Source organism: Toxorhynchites rutilus, chromosome 2 (genome assembly GCF_029784135.1).
Source record: "Toxorhynchites rutilus septentrionalis strain SRP chromosome 2, ASM2978413v1, whole genome shotgun sequence".
Lineage (NCBI taxonomy): Eukaryota > Metazoa > Arthropoda > Insecta > Diptera > Culicidae > Toxorhynchites > Toxorhynchites rutilus.
The window spans coordinates 20475618-20493734 of NC_073745.1; the positions used below are offsets into that span (position 1 = coordinate 20475618).

General features: G+C 41.5%; 1 protein-coding gene across 2 annotated transcripts in view; it reads right to left on the minus strand.

Annotated features, from left to right (window-relative positions):
• Positions 1-18117, minus strand: part of LOC129764307 (sodium-dependent transporter bedraggled) — a 289063-nt gene that overhangs the window by 12173 nt on the left and 258773 nt on the right. For both annotated transcript variants that reach the window (XM_055763266.1, XM_055763267.1), the window contains one exon: positions 8322-9493. In XM_055763266.1, coding sequence (XP_055619241.1) covers positions 8322-9493 — 1172 coding nt within the window. The remainder of the gene's footprint in view (positions 1-8321; positions 9494-18117) is intronic.

Here is an 18117-nt window from a genome sequence, read left to right on the forward strand (position 1 = left end):
AAATGTTTCAACGATCTACACATACATACATACACATACATACGCGTTGTTAATTTTTATAAAAATCAGTATTTCTTCGTTGATATGTTGGACATCCACCAAGGCTTGCGGTCTTGTCGTTGGTGAAATTTATAAGAAAATGCAGTGTATATTTTCCATCCGCCATGAAAAGCTATACATGCTTTAGATCACCACACGGCCATGAACCATGTCTGTGGTAACAGTATCGAACAGTAATCCATATTTCGTCATAAGCAGACCCGAAAGCAAATGCAAGTTGTTGAAAATAGAATAAAAATTGTTATTCGATGTTGTTTAAATACTTAGAAGACATAGTCCTGTACCTAACTTAACTATATTTCTATAAATCTCCTTGAATTTCAGCAAAACAATCTTATCCAGAACAGAACATAATTATCAGAGACAATTTTCGTTCAAGATTTTTCCCTACCTGCAGAGGAAGCAATTTTTCATTAATTGTGAATAATCGTATCCTCTCTTTCGTCTGCAATGATGTCAGGGCAAAAGTACTTATGTGTATGAGTTCCAAACTTCATATACACCAGATGGGCCAACCAGAAAGTCTGCCGGGTCGCAGGTTGAGTATCGCTGGTCTAACGTCATGTGTATTAATCTAAACTAAATATAATAACTTTTCTGTATTTAGTTGAAATGTAAATACATAGTAGTTATAAAATAGGTTTAAGAATTGAGTGTGATGAGTGTGAGTGAGAGTGGGAGTGTGAACATTACCAACATATCCTTATATCCCATCCTATTCCTGATAAAAATATGTCACCCTTCTAAACTCGAGTCTACCGCGAGTAATCGGTTTTCTACCTTATAAACAATAGAATTAAGGAAAATTGTTCATAGATATATAGATATAGTTAATATGTTTAGTTAAGAATTCAGCTCCTTTGAACTTATGTAACTGTGCCTGTAAAAATAAACGAATTAATAAAAAATTTAAAAAACTTTTCTGTATTAAAACTATACAAAAATGTCGTATGGTGAGTCAAATGTCTTTGATGTGATGAATAGAGCCTCTTATTTTTAAAAACCTATGAAATATTGTTATACCCAAAAAGTCTACAACAAAAAATAAAGTGTTTTACAGATATGTCTGTAAATTTACAAACATATTTGTAAATCTGGCATCTCTGGTGGTCTGACAATTTATTGCAAGAAATCGCTTGAAAGCATGCATTATTTTGCTTGAAAATGAAGTGAATTGAGTCCGCACCACTTAGGTGTTAATCAGTCATTGTATGCGAGTGGCATGTTGTTTACACCAAACTGCGACTCAATATGCGCTCCACCACGCTACGTTTGTGGCACGTATGAGTCGTGTTGGTAGTCTCGCGTTCGCTTACGAGCGCTATACGCTTCTCAATTTGCGCCTAGCCTAACGCTCGCTCATGCAACATTATTTCCCGCTCACGGGAGATACTCGCTAACGGAAGTGGCACAACCGAACGTTGGCGATCACCAATACATATGCCAACGAAAGCAAAGCCACGGATCGCCTACGAAGCGATAGAAGTTGTGCAATCGTCAACCAGAACGGTTGAGTTTACCGTCTCACTCGAGACGAAGGAAATTTGATACCGCGTGGTGAAATCGTCATACCGTGAATTAGCACGGTTGAGCGCACTGCCTCGCTCGATACGGGAAGAGTTTTGTGTGCGCCGGGAAAAGTGACCTTTTCACGAATAGGCACGGCCGAGCTCCACGTATCACTCGATTTGGGAAAAGTGGTGTGTCTGCCGGGAGAAAAAATTGTGCGGCGAGTAAGCACGGTGAAGTGCACCGTCTCGTAGGAGAAGAAAAGGGTCTAGTGCTCCGTCCCGCGGGGATACGAGGTCGAATTTTGTGTGTCAGCACGGTGATGCGGTTGCTCGCAGGAGAAGAAAAGTGTATTCGGGAATAAGTATACGCACGCGGTTGAGTTCGTTTCCCCCACGGCCATTGAGTGTTCGTTTTCGGAGGCATTGGTTTGGTGTGTGGTGGTGGCGTGAAGATCCACCGGATGAGGTGACGGCCATCTGGCAAGGAAAGCTGGTTTCCCGCTATTGTGGCTGGGTCACATTTTTTTAGTGGGTTAACGTTGTGCGGGCGCTTAAGTCCGACACAAAGAGCCGCGCGAAGTGTTAATCCGTAACGGTAATATCACGCGGTGTAAGTTGGCTGTGTCTCACCTGACCCGCAAGACGCGGTTGCGGTACACGTGGCGGAGGATCGATTGCTGCACAAAGGAAGCAACGAAGAAAAGGCTCCCGTTCTACAGGAGAAAGAGCCAGGCGGAGGACAAAGGGAGCCAATCAGGGAGCGTCACGCTTCAAAAGGTGAGTGAGCATGTGCTAAGTGTGTGTGCGTGTGACATTTTGGCCATTGTGTGCATGCGGCAATTACAAATACAGCATTAGATGTGGAACAGCGTTACAGACATGATGGCGGCGTTGAGATCCGCTTTTCGATGCATGCCTTGAAGTAGAGCGAGAAGGCGATAACGCAAAATTGATTGAGATAAGCGAAAATCGCAACAACCTCCACATGCCAAATTTGGGTCCATTTGCTTGATTAGTTCTCAAGTTATGCAGAAATTTGTGTTTCATTTGTATGGCCCCTTAGAGAGAAGGGAGGGGTCTCAAACTGCCATGGATCGCCACATCGGTGATCCTATTGCCCTTAACGAGCTGAGTTCGGATCACTTCCCAGTGATGGTTGAATTGGGAGTGAATGTCGTAGTCAGGAGGCCACAATGTGGACGAGACTATCATCGTGCGAATTGGGTGGAATTCCAGCAGCTTATCGACAACAATATTGATCTCGATCAGCCTCTTGAATCTCCCGAAGATATCGAAGCAGCAGTCAGCTATATTCAAACTGCAGTTATTGAGGCTCGCCAAAACCACATCCCAGAAACGATTCAGGTGAGTGACTTTGTTCAAATTGATCCAATTACTGAACATTTGATTAGACTTCGGAACCTCTATCGAAGGCAGTATCAACGTACTGGTATTCGAGAGAGGAAACGACAGTATAATCAGTTAACCAAGGTTATCCAGGCAAGAATGATCGATCTCCGTAACAAAAAATTCGCAAAAGATATTAGTAAACTTCCGAACAACTCCAAGCCATTTTGGAGGCTCGCTAAAATTCTCAAGACCAAGTCTAATCCTATTCCTCCTCCTCCTAATTCAGAACGATTGATAACACCTGCCGAAAAGGCTAATGCAATTGGCAACCATTTAGCTAGTTCACACAATCTTGGCCAGAACATTACAAGTCCATTTGAAGCTTCGGCGAATGATACTGTAAGGGCTATTGACAATATCCATTCTGAACCTCAAGAGAATGAAATCATCTCGACTTACAAATACAGCATTAGATGTGGAACAGCGTTACAGACATGATGGCGGCGTTGAGATCCGCTTTTCGATGCATGCCTTGAAGTAGAGCGAGAAGGCGATAACGCAAAATTGATTGAGATAAGCGAAAATCGCAACAACCTCCACATGCCAAATTTGGGTCCATTTGCTTGATTAGTTCTCAAGTTATGCAGAAATTTGTGTTTCATTTGTATGGCCCCTTAGAGAGAAGGGAGGGGTCTCGAACTGCCATGGATCGCCACATCGGTGATCCTATTGCCCTTAACGAGCTGAGTTCGGATCACTTCCCAGTGATGGTTGAATTGGGAGTGAATGTCGTAGTCAGGAGGCCACAATGTGGACGAGACTATCATCGTGCGAATTGGGTGGAATTCCAGCAGCTTATCGACAACAATATTGATCTCGATCAGCCTCTTGAATCTCCCGAAGATATCGAAGCAGCAGTCAGCTATATTCAAACTGCAGTTATTGAGGCTCGCCAAAACCACATCCCAGAAACGATTCAGGTGAGTGACTTTGTTCAAATTGATCCAATTACTGAACATTTGATTAGACTTCGGAATCTCTATCGAAGGCAGTATCAACGTACTGGTATTCGAGAGAGGAAACGACAGTATAATCAGTTAACCAAGGTTATCCAGGCAAGAATGATCGATCTCCGTAACAAAAAATTCGCAAAAGATATTAGTAAACTTCCGAACAACTCCAAGCCATTTTGGAGGCTCGCTAAAATTCTCAAGACCAAGTCTAATCCTATTCCTCCTCCTCCTAATTCAGAACGATTGATAACACCTGCCGAAAAGGCTAATGCAATTGGCAACCATTTAGCTAGTTCACACAATCTTGGCCAGAACATTACAAGTCCATTTGAAGCTTCGGCGAATGATACTGTAAGGGCTATTGACAATATCCATTCTGTACCTCAAGAGAATGAAATCATCTCGACTGCAGAGGTTATCTCGATTATACGCTCGTTGAAGAATATGGAGGCCCTCGACTTCGATACTATATTTAACATTGAGTTGAAACATCTTAGTAACAACTTATATGAAATTATGACTTTTGTCTTCAACAGATGTCTATCATTTGGCTACTTCCCTTCGAGTTAGAAGTTGGCAAAAGTGATCCCGATACTAAAACCTGGAAAAGATCTTTCTTCTTCAAAGAGCAATCGACCAATTAGTCTTCTCCCAGCATTTTCGAAAGTATTCGAAAAAAAATGAGTGGGTTATATCTATGATATAACCGCAAGGTTGACGTGGGACTACCTTAGCTTGGCAATCATTTGTTCGTATCGATTAAATTTTTGATAGAATGAAATAATTCCCGAATTCAATGAAATTCAATATATATGCTTTGTGAGTAAAAAGATTTTATAATGCCATGTAAGGTCAATTCATGCATTGGGATAGATCATGTTCTTCGTTACAAGTAAATTTAATGACAGTCTTTTTACGGTTGGTATGATGCCTAGGACAAAATATGTGAACGAAAGAATTATCACACGATTATTTTATTTTACGTTTCATTCTGAAGTTTGCATCTCTCAAGTGTACGTACTTCTCGAACCACGAATTTGCTTGATTTGATGAACTTCAGGCACTCAGTTCCGATTTTGACATGTACGTCGAACGCATATTGTTTAATCAATAGGCGTTATCGCAGCAAATGTTTAACAACATTTTGCCTAATTATCAAATGGTATACGTAGAAATTAAGTGAACAGAAGACATGAAGGCATATCCTTTAATGCAATAATGAATAACCCAGCCAAAGCGTTGTGTTCGTACCCGTTTTTGTAATCCGTGCTAGGAAAACACTTTTCGGAGTGCAAAAAACAAAATGCGGGTGCAGAAGTACCCCCGGCTTGCATGAATCAAAAACTTCAACTTCTACTTTTTTATATATAGAGGATTTAAATTTGAAAGTTCATTCTTCTCTAGTGTCTACCGATTTTCCCAGGTTCCTAAGTTTAGGAGACCGTGTTAAGAAAACATATTCTAGTTTGCACAAAGGCAAGCAAAAACAAAAGTACTCGAAGTTTGCATTTATTTGCAGAGCCGATTTTCCCAGACATCTTGGTTTCGAAGTCTGTGTTAGGAAAACACATTTCAGTCGGAACAAAAATGCCACTGCATGGATTTGCAATGCCAATTTCCTCAGACACCTTGGTTCTGAAGTCTGTGTTGGGGAAACACATTTCAGTCGGAACAAAAATTCCCCCGACTTTCATGTATTTCCAATGCCGATTTCCCCACGCTACATGGATTTGAAGTATATGTTAGGGAAACACATTTCAGTCGGAACAAAAATGCCCCCGACTTACATATATTTGGAATACCAATTTCCCCACGCTCCTTGGATTTAAAGTCTGTGTTAGGGAAACACATTTCAGTCGGAACAAAAATACCCCCGTCTTTCATGTATTTGCAATGCTGATTTCCCTAAGGCTGCTTGGTTTTGATGGCTGTGTTAGGGAAACCGTAGATGGGGCCAATCAAAACGAGGCAGTTAGGGCGTTTAGATAACGCCTAACATTTTACAGTTATTCAATTGTTTATCTAATGAAAAATAACATTTTATTAATTGCGATAGAAGCGTAGAAATATTCCCTATCAACTGATGCAAACATCTTTCCGATCCAGTAAGAAATGTTCGAATTATAAGCATTCGGAATCTTTCATTGTTTCCTACATGTTCTGTGTTTAGGCTTTCATTTTATCCCCCATATACTCCGGTTAGACGTAGTCCTACGTCAAAAATATATTTACGCGCATTCTTGCTTTTGCAGATGAGCACAATATATTTTTGGATGAGCAGTTTGGATTCCGAAAAGGCCACTCTACCATTCACCAGCTTCGTAGAGTATACAACATAATCAGACGAAACAAGCCAGTTTCAAAATCATCTGCCATGGCACTTCTTGATGTTGAAAAAGCATTTGATAATGTTTGGCATAATGGTCTCATTTACAAGCTTCAGAACTTTGGTTTTCCTACATACTTCATAAAAATTATCAAAAATTATCTTTCTGATAGAGCGTTCAATGTTTCTATAAACAATATTTCATCAGAGAAATTCATCGTAAATGCAGGTGTTCCTCAAGGATCCATCTTGGGACCAATTCTTTTCAATATCTACACTTCAGATATTCCCGCACTCCCATCTGATGGGAAACTGTCACTATTTGCAGATGACACTGCCATCATTTACAGAAGTATCACAGAACTAAGATCTAAACTTCAAAGAGGGTTAGACTCTTTGTCTGGATATTTCAATAATTGGAAAATATGCATAAATGCAGCAAAGACACAAGTCATATTGTTTCCCCACAAGAACACTCCAAAGCTTGTTCCTCCTCAAAATATGACAGTCAGTCTTAATGGCAATAGTATTCAATGGTCTTCAGAAGTAGTGTATCTGGGTTTCAACTCTAACGAATAAACTTGCAGTATACAAACAAATAATATTTCCAGTTATCGCATATGCGATGCCCATTCGGGAGTGCTCACAAATTAAAACTTCAACGCATACAAAACAAAATTCTTCGTATGATTCTAAACTCTCCACCCAGAACGCGAAATTCTGAGATACATCAACTGGCCGGGATTCAAATCTTGGATGAAATTATCAATAACAATTGTATGAAATTTGAACAGAGTTGCGCTCTCTCAACACACGGAATAATACAAAATCTGTATGAGTATGCTACCTGACTTCATAGTCGTTACCTTTCAAGGTAACGGCTTTGGGTTTGGGTAGATATATTTATTTCCAGTTAGATAAGTAGTGTAAGTTGGGATAATGTAAATAATTTGGGGAGGGTATCTTATAAGTTAGATTTAGGTAACAAAAAACTAGAAAAGTTTAGGCATGATTTTACAATAGGAATATGAAACAATCGAATAATATGTATGATACAAATCATTACAAAACTTGACATTGCAACTTAAAGATGTAGAACCCTAGTTCACTTGAAATGTAGTATTATATTATAAAAAACCAAATTAAGGGAAAAAAAAGAATTTGAGTGAAAAAAAAGTGCTTGGCCACATTCTATCATCGGACGTCAAGCAGGAAAGACGAGATCTTGAGGTTGATTTTGAGCATAAGAGATATCGCTGCATTTGCAGGGAATGTATGTGGTGCGATACCGCAAGAGGAAGAGACAGGAGGAGACTTGAACTGTACATTCAATTTTACCGCGTCGGATATTTTTAGTTTTTTTAATTTAAACATGAAGTAGATATGTGACCATTTTAATTTTTTTCTTATCACTACATGAGAGTAAAATGGATCGATTTTACGATGAATATACGAGGGCAGTCCGATGAGTACTTAGGATACAAAAAAAAACAAACAAAATTTGGAAAAGTGGCGATTTATTTTTCAACATAGTCTCTTTTTGGCTCGATACACTTGACCCAACGATGCTCCAATTTCTTTAATCCATCTGAAAAATACGTTTTCTCGCAGTCTGCGAAGTAGACCTCCTCATTCGACTCAAATTACTGCCCGGCGAGTCGCACGGGGCCAAATCTGGAGAATACGGTGGATGGGGCAGCAGTTCGTAGTGCAATTCGACCAATTTGGCCATTTTTAAAAAATCCGCGGACACGCCCGCTTCCACACACGGTCAAAACAAAAGTACGAGTCCGATTCGGCTGAAGTTTTGATAGTAGCCGTTTACGAGAATGTACTACACGATAAGTAATCTCTCTTCCGATACTGACACCATCGGGTGATAAGGCTAAGTGCTTATCGGACCGCCCTCGTAAGTCGCATTTAATTATTTACTTCTTAACCCCGAAAAACTCAACAATATAAAACCAGCACGAGGAGTATACTTAATTTTACGATTGACTGTATGTGTATTATGTAACGACTTAAAGAAAATTTTCAAAAATCAAGAAACTCAATACTCACCATAGGACCCAGGGAAATAGTAGTAACCGCTGCTGTTCAGTATCTGTACGCAGGTACTGCCAAAGATGGCCGCCAGCAAGAGACCAGTGAGCGTTAGGACCACCACTAGCAGGGCATCCCGGCGTAGCTCGCGCTTAATCCTGCTAGAGCTCCCCTTACGATTCGTCCGACAGTTGATCGAATAAACAGACACCCCGAGCAGTCCCCAGGTGAGAAAGGTTTCCTGTGCCGCACTCATCCAGCTTCTCGAGTTGAGGAAGAAGTCCTGCCATTCGGTTGCGGGAAACACGCTCTGCACGCTGTCAAAGCTGACCATCGACAGGAACTTGGAACAGATGGCGATCATCCCGACCATGGCGAAGCTGAACAGTCCGATTACAATCTTTCCGAAGGAACGGATTCCTTTGCAAAGCACCACGAACACAAACGTCCACAGAATGGCGAGATTGAAGGCCAGCTGAAAACGGACGGCGCCGATTCCGCCGGATCCTCGCACACCAGGGCTCAGTTGATGACGCTGGAGAACCACTCCGTTGAAGTAATCCGCTACAGTATCCGACAGACGGAAGGATTGATTTCCGGGACCACGGTACATTTCAAAAATATCCTGCCAGCGGTACTTGTCGCTGCGTGAAACAAATGAATCCCGGAAGTACACCAGCACCCAGCTCAACGAGATGGCCGAATAGAGTGAGATGAGACCTTGAGCTAGGATGAGAGCGATTCCAATTCCCTTGCAAATCGGACTGATGCGCCACATGGTCACCGGTCCACCTTTGATGCGAGCACCGAGCACCATCTGCAGCCACAGCATCGGAATTCCGAACAGGAACGAAAAAATCAGGAATTGGACGATGAAATTCGCCCCGAAGTGTATGCTAAACATGGCGAATCGGGAGATGTTGCAGAGTCCCAGCGCACAAAAACTGGTCGCCATCGAGCGGGATACTACGTGGGGCCATTTCGGTTTAGGTCGACCGTTTTGATCCAGCTCCGGCTCTGAATCGTCATCGGAAGATGACTCGGATTCGTCGTCTCCTCCATGGCTTCCCAGTATGGTTGTGGAATGGAGAGACCCGTTGTGAGTGGCGGCCGCTAGGGCGGACGACAATTCCAGTGCTGCGGTGGAACTGGTGGTGCCACGAACATCGTCCTCGGGCCCCGAACGTGACCTGTGTGAAAGAATGACATTTTGTTTAGTGATTTTGCTGATCCACTGATATGTTTTTCGCAGTGAGGATTGTCATTACTCAGAATCCGGCGGGATGTCCTTGGACGAGATCACAAACATACTGTAGCTGAAGGTGGCCATTTGAACTTTGTCAGGGCCAAGTGCGAGGCCCGCGAACGCGAATGCACCTCTTCCAAACAAACGTTTGCACAGCAGCCCCACGAGCAATATTGATGGAACAGTTAGAGGGAGGCAAAGAAAAGATTCCCCCTTTGCGATTGCATACACAGCAGGCGCTCGATAAGATTGAAACTTCTGTTGTGGAAATAGACTACCGTTGCGGGGTTTAGGTTCGCGTGTACGCGGCGCGACGATGTGTCGGAAGGAAGGTTTGGTGCAACTAAATCGCACTGGGTGAGAGTGACACCCACTTGTTTCTTTCGTAAAATTAACTCAAATTTGAATGCCGCCTTTGCGATATGCTGGTAGGTATTAATTCCTAGGGTACCGTAAAATGGAGTAGCATCGATAATATTAGACAACTCAGAACTACATCTCTGAGAATATATTTTGATATATTTGGATTAAAAAACTGGCTTAAATTTCCAAAGTGTCACTGCCAATGACGCACTTCATTCTGGGTTACATCAAATTTCAGTGCCATTTACGATTGCATGAGATTTTGCAGAGGCATTCTTGTGAATCGAACCTACCCCATATGATGGTTTGAAAAATAATTGAGTTTGTCGCCAGTCTATGCTAGATGTGCATTGCTGCATTGTGTTCAGGTAGGATTTTTGTTGACTCGTTGTCTTGGTGATTACTACAACAGGACCAGTAATCATTTCATAGCACACCGCTGGAGGTGGATTCACAACAGCTAAATGATATCAACCGTTATTACGTAGTGGGAGGAAGGAAAATTTCAATGGACAATGGGAGGCAAATGATGGAAAACATATAAAATGAAACGTGAGCGAAAACAGAACTTTGATTCTTTAGGAAGCATATCCTCATGTTATTTGAACTACTGGTTCTGCTTAAACCGTTGGTAATGAGCCCCCAAGGGTAGAACTGTTTTCTACCCAGCCACTAGCAGAGCCTCAAGTAGCTTTAAAGTGACTAGATATAATATTTTTGACGTAGGACTACGTCTTTCATTTCTATACCGGGATGTAAAATCAAAGTTTCGAAAACGAAAGCGTTACGCCGGAGACCGAGATTTTGAGCGTTAATAGCTCCTAAACAACTGAACGAAATGGTATGATAAACACTTCATTCGATAGATAAAATGTCTACGCGTTCTATACTTGTTACTTTCTGATCCAAAAACTTGTTTCAATAGTCTTAAAATTGCTTTCAAAACAGGCTATTGAAATCACCAATCGGTATATAAGCGAGCGCCGCTCGGAAATCCACTCAGTTCTAATTGAACAGCGATTGGAGCATGTTGTCGCTGTTGTGGTTAAGCTCTTCGTTTATCATGAAAGCGCGAATGAACGGTGTCACCAAGAGCCTGTTTGTGCACCTTAGGCCAGAAGGGAATCCATCAGGAGGAGAGTGATGCCACAAACGGTTCCCCGGGAAGATCTCGAAGCAGCCGCTACACACACACACACACACACACACACACACACACACAAACACACATACACGCGCGGAATTCTTTCCGTTTGGATGCCATTCAGCATCGAGAAAGATCCGGAAAATAATCTGCCAGTTCCTCTGGGAATTTAAAAATACATTCATGTGAAAGAGTTTATTTGAATGTTTTCTATCCATGTAACACTGTGACCAAATATGTCTGTGATCTTAGACAAAGTTATTACATATGATAGAGCGCTCATTTTTATGTTGTCAAAAATAGGGTGACCAAAATTTTGGATGAAATAAAAAATCTAACTTTCTTATCTTTATAGATAAAGGTAAACATAGTTCGACTATGTTGTAGATCCAATTATTTGAGACATCTTTGTAGAACAAAGTTTTTCTCTATCTCTTGAAATAACCGATATAGCGCCTTTTTTCTAAGTTACGTTAGGGTCACCATGAAAAAAACTGTTTTTTTGCTCTAACTTTTATGTTTCAAATTTTACATGCAAACTGTCTTTGAAAGACTTTTAGAGCTTACTAATACAAACATATTTCGATGCAGAACTTGTCAATATCTCAACTTTACTCAAAGTTATTGACATTTCTTCCCAAAAACATGCTCTCTTCATTTGTTTGTCATTCTTTCTAGGGCAAACATAAAAAATGTTTGTTGACGGAATTTCAAAGAACAGATTTCTTTCTATATAATATGTGATTTTTAAAACTATGTTATTTTTTGTGTTTGAGTAAATTAAAATTGAAATCATGAGTTATCTTTGAAATCATAAATAACTGAGTTTATTGAACTCATAAATAACTTTGAGTAAGATTAAGATATAGACAATTTCCGCATCGCAAAATGTTGGTATCGATAAGCTCTAAAAGTCGTACGAAGACAGTTTGGATGTAGAATTTGAAATGTAAATGTTAAAGCAGAAAAACACATTTTTTCATGGTCAACTTTAAAAAAAGCGTTAAATCGATTATTTTAAAAGATAGAAAAAAGCTTTGTCCTATATTTGTTTAAAATAACTGGGGCTAAAACATTGTTGAACTATGTTTATCTCTATCTATAAAGATAAGAAAGTTAGATTTTTCATTTCATCGACAATTTTGGTCACCCTATTTTTGATAACATAAAAATGAGCGCTCTATCATATGTAATAACTTTGTCTAAGACGTAGAGTCTAACCACCATAGAAACATCGGCTCTGCCACATCCGAACTTGCCTTAGAATCAGCAACGAACGATCGATCACCTTGTCAACAAGCTTCATCAACATCTTGCACTGAGGGCAATCCGGGACGCATGCGAACAGGTTAATGGGTAGCCCTTATCCGTTCGGCACAGTCGACCCAGATCTCATCAGTTCCAGCTGCAGTCGTCCCGGTACTGTGTTCGATTGCGGAGAGGGGGCTGCCCAACCTGTTCAGTCGGGCAAGTACACTTACAATACGAACTCGCCGCTTACTGACCAAACCTCGGCTTTCAGTAACTTACTGCGAAAAGATCGCTGGCATCGACGCTCACAATTCAATGGAATTCAGCATTCGCCGGGACGCATATCAAAAAACACTACGGAAGCCCCTTCTACGCCCAGAACAGTCGCGACCGTTCAACCGACCACTTTGTCGCAACCAAATAAATCCAGTTCCAGCCGTCGCAGTCGTCCCGGTCCTGTGTCTGTGGCTACGGAACGGGGCTTCCAGCCTGCTATGCCAGGCAAGTACATATTGTTAGCCCAATCATCGCTTCCTGATACTCGACCCGTTTTCAGCTGCACTACCGTCGACAGTTCCACACTCGCCAATGAACCAGCGAGCGGAATGCCAGAGTCTTATCGCCTAGCCTCTTCGATTTCTGCCAGCAGTTGCAGTGGTGCAACTGCAACGGAGTCTCCATCCTGTCCATCTACTACCAGAATGTTAGAGGACTACGCACTAAAACGAACGATCTCAAACTTGCTTTATCGAGTTGTGACTATGACGTGGTCGTGCTCACCGATACATGGCTTCGCCCGGATATATGCGACGTCGAGCTGACGTCAGATTACTCAGTGCCAGTGCCAGTGAGCCTTTGACACTACTGTTTAATCGATCCGTGCAAGAGAAAACGTTTCCGGCTATGTGGAAAACTGCTTCTATAATCCCCATTCATAAAGCTGGAAACTTGCAACGAGTCGAGAACTACCGCGGCATCTCGATACTCTGTTGCTTAGGAAAAGTTCTAGAATCCCTTATTCATAAAGTTTTACTGGCTGCAGCAACACCGTCGATTTCTGAATACCAGCATGGATTTGTTCCTCGTCGCTCCACAACATCCAACTTGATGTGCTACACAAGCAGCTTGTTCCAGGAAATGGAACGTCGGAATCAAGTCGATTCTATTTATGTCGACTTCTCGAAGGCCTTTGACACTGTACCGCATGCCTTCGCAGTGGAGAAGCTGAAGCACATGGGCTTTCCAAACTGGATCACGGACTGGTTACTATCTTATCTGACGGGCCGGAAGGCGTTCGTACAACTCAACTCTGCACGATCGGAATTATTTGAAATAGCGTCCGGTGTTCCACAGGGAAGCGTACTGGGTCCTCTTATCTTTGTTCTCTTTATAAATAATCTATGCCCCCGATTGTCATCCGGGAAGCTATTATATGCAGACGACCTAAAAATATTCAGGGTAATCAAGTCAACACTGGATTGTACTGCGCTACAAACGGATATCAACATCACTTCGCAATGGTGCTCCGATAATGGTATGCATTTGAACATCACTAAATGCAAGGTAATCACAATCATCCGTGGTATGTCGCCGATCAATCACGTCTACTCAATCAACACAACTCCTCTAGAACGTGTTCAGTCCATCCGCGATCTGGGCGTTATCAGTGACTCCAAGCTGACGTTCAACGAACATATCGCCACCATAACAGCCAAAGCGTTTTCTGTTCTCGGATTCATCCGCCGAAACGCATCGAAGTTTACCGACATCTATGTCCTGAAAGCGCTTTTCTGTACGTTAGTGCGCAGTACTCTGGAATATGCCTCGCCGATCTGGTCACCCTATCACGTTGCTCAAGTGATCAGCATTGAACGTGTACAGAGGCAATTCGTGCGCTTCGCCCTCCGTAACCTTCCCTGGAACGACCCGGCTAATCTCCCTGATTATGCGGCTTGCTGCCAACTTATAGACCTTCAGTTACTATCAGCACGAAGAACCCAGACACAACGGCTGTTCATATTCGACCTTTTGAAAAACAACATCGATTGTCCGGACCTACTTGAAAAAGTTTCGTTTTACGTTCCTCAACGTCAACTTAGACAATTGCCTTTAATTATCGTTCCTAGACATAGAACAAGTTATGGGTTCAACAGCCCATTCAGCAGCTGCCTAAGGGCGTTCAACAATGTTAGTAGCAGTTTCGACTTTAATATGGCTAAAAATGATTTTAAAAACCGAACTATGAACGTAGTCTAAGTTTAAGATCTGTGCGACTAGGTCGAAGATTAATAATAATAATAACATTTATTGCACCCTTAAACCATCAGATGCCTAATTTGGTTTCATTTGCTTGGATAATTCTCGAGTAATGCAGAAATTTGTGTTTCATTTGTATGACAGCCCCCCCTTAGAGAGGGGGGAGGGGTCTCAAATTATCACGAAAACCTTCCCCGGCCCCAAAAACCCCTACATACCAATTTTCATGTTGATCGGTTCAGTAGTTTCCGAGTCCATAAGAATCAGACATACAGACAGAAATCCATTTATATATATATATATATATATATATATATATATATATATATATATATATATATATATATATATATATATATATATATATATATATATATATATATATATATATAGATTCAAAGGTCGATTCATCGATTCATTCAACTTGCACAATGAGAATGGTTTGCTAATCCCTAGCGTCATTCAGTGTGTTCTTTGTGTAATATCGCTGGTTTAGGTCAATCACGGAGAGCAACTACGAAGTATATATATATATATATATATATATATATATATATATATATATATATATATATATATATATATATATATATATTTTGGAAAAAAAAAACTACGAAGTGTACAGTTTACTCAAGCTCAAGCTCTTAACTCATTCTGCGTCTTAATGTATGCAGCATAGCTTACAACAAACTATTGAAAAAACACTGAATCAAAATCCATCTTACAAGATATCCAGTGCATAAAACACAACAGGGAAACACTCCACCCGGGTCACACTCTGTCAGAATACGATCCTTGTATTGATTCCAGTCCGCTTTAGTTTGGCTTGACACCGAGTATCCTCAGTAGGATGCTCAGGCGAAGCGGTCACGGCTATGATATAAGATATAGCGATGGCGCTCACGACGATGTGACTCATATCTTTCACATGGATGCTTTCAGGATCAACGCCGATTCACGGCAGCGGCTAAGCGTAGATATCCGAGTTGTTGAAGACATGAACAGGGACATCGTCATGGTGTTTAGCCTTGGCTTGAACAGGACAAATTACAGAATCCAGAGGCTATGAGGTCTGCTACAGTGAGTTTATGAGGGGCATCCTATAAATATCTGGAGTTACGGTAGCTCACTGGAATTCGTCACTCCGATATCAACACGGAGTTGAGAGACAAATTGTTGAGTTGAGTGAAGTGTGTTCTGAAGACTGTTTACCTTCTGTGCAGAAGCGGCCGAGTGAAGCATGACCTCGCCAATCTCGATAGGAGGATGAGGAAAGTATCTAGAGAAGTCGGTATGCACTGGAGTGAATGGCACTACCAAGAACAGAAGAGGGATTTGGAATCGTTGACATTTCGGCACGATGTGTTGCTCAAATACAATAAAAGTACAAGAACAGCGCGTGAACTTCGCAGAACGCGCAAACTAAAACACGCTATACCGGGCTGTCTGATCCGCTAACAGAGGATACATTGCTCTGCCCTCGGAGCAGGCGGAGTATCAGGTCAAAAATCGAGAAAATTAGGCTGTACTGGAATCGCATTGTCGCTCTGACCGACTTCTCGATCCACCACTTCCGTTCAGTTTACGACAAGATAATCGACCGGTCACTATCATCTATGTCGTTATTCCTCTGAACATAAATCTGGAGAACCCTCGGTTTTAAGATAGCCAAATATCGACCATTGGACGTCCCGGAGACATTGGTACTGAACATTGTCAAGGAGTTGGCCGACATCCAAAAACTAATCATCCTAGGTCAAGTAAGTTAACTATGAGCATGTAGATGTGCCCTCCGTAGAGGCTAGTCTCCCTTGGGTTTGATGAATTGTAAACACCCAAGGTAAGGCCACTATTATTGTTTTGTTCTCCACAGCGAAGGAATGTTTAGATGTTGAGGAGACTGTGCGAAGGAGGTTATGATTTTTGGAATTTTATCGTAAAATTTGTAACATTCCAGATCAAAGTTCTGTTTGGCATTTTAGGAGCGTTTATGGAACATTGAGTTGCGACAATATTTTGTCCAATTATTGATCATTGAGTTTTGGAAGTTCATAAGAAGTCAACGAAAAGAAGACGTATTACCGACTACGATGTCATTCGGCGCCGAAGCGAGCTCCGAAAAGGACGATATTTTTAGGATGTTCGCTCAAAAGTTTTCAAGTGTATTTGTCGACCGTGCACTGTCACCTGAGCAGGCTGCTGCAGCTACCTTCGAATTTCCGTTGAGCCGTTTCGACATAAGTGATGAACAGATCATGGCTGCTGTTTCGCGAATGAAAACGTCCACTAATCTGGGTCCTGACGGAATAACTTCGGTTTTTCCAGAAAAAATACATATCTAGTTTGTTGACATCGCTGCAACACGTGTTCCAGCTTTCTCTAGAAACTGGTCATTTTCCAAAGCTATGGAAGTCTGCCACGACGTTCCCGATCCACAGAAAAGGCGATAAGCAGAGTATTGATAACTACAGAGGGATTTCCTTTGCACCGTGTCAATACTGTGTGAATTGATTGTTACGGATCCAGCGAGCTTGTTCTTCAAGCACTATATAAGCTGGGATCAACATGGATTTATGCCGGGCGGTTGACTTACTTGCTCTCTTTTTTTGTCGTCGACAGCATGGTCGAAAGGTCCCAAACAGACGCTATCTACACCGATCTAACAGTGACTTTCGACGGCCAATACTTGCTATCCGGCCGGATACCGGCCGGATAAGAAAAAATCAATAATTTCTCATTAACACAAGATAAACTAAATTTTTTTCAAAATTAAATTAATATTAACTCATAACACCAATTCATTAACACTATGACTTTAACTATAAATTTTTTAACCGATCGATTACGTTTTGCTTTGTGCATCAGGCCAGCTTCCGAGAACAGTCTTTCGCTGTAAAAACTACTGCAAGGTGAAAGATAAACATTGCTGAAAGATAAACATTGCCAATTAGGGGTACTGCTTAGAGTTTAATGATCACCAAAAGTAAGGAACGCGATTGCGACTGATTCGAAATGTTTTCGCATAGCAGTCGATTTTGTTAGCAGTGGGATTGACTATCATTTTCATTTGTCCCTTCGTTGAAACTGTCCCAAAAGATGTAACACGGGTAAGCTTCAAATGTTCAATTCAGTTTCGTCTCTTTTGCTTCGTTTAACAGGTGTTGAAGCCGGTGATGAGCTGTTGCTCTCGGAAAATTTTCTGTCGGCTGTTTCAAGAACTTCTTAATAGTCCGAGTCCAAGGGTTCAAAAAGGATACAATTTGGTAATTAAAATTTTCTAGGTAGTTGCAATGACTTCCCAATCCAGCGTATGGTGTTCTGAGTGCATGTACTTTTTTATGCAGTAGCATGCGAAACCTCGGATATGCAGGAGAGGCCAAAACTTGTAATTTTTGTAACTTTTTCAAGCGACTTCAGAAGCCTTACGCATTGCTCCATAAAGCTGCACGCCTGTGGTAGTTTGTGGTGAAGTTCGCTTCGGCGTAATGCTCTCGTTCTCGAAACCTTAAACTTACAGTATATAAATGAAAGACGTAGTCCTACGTTAAAAATCG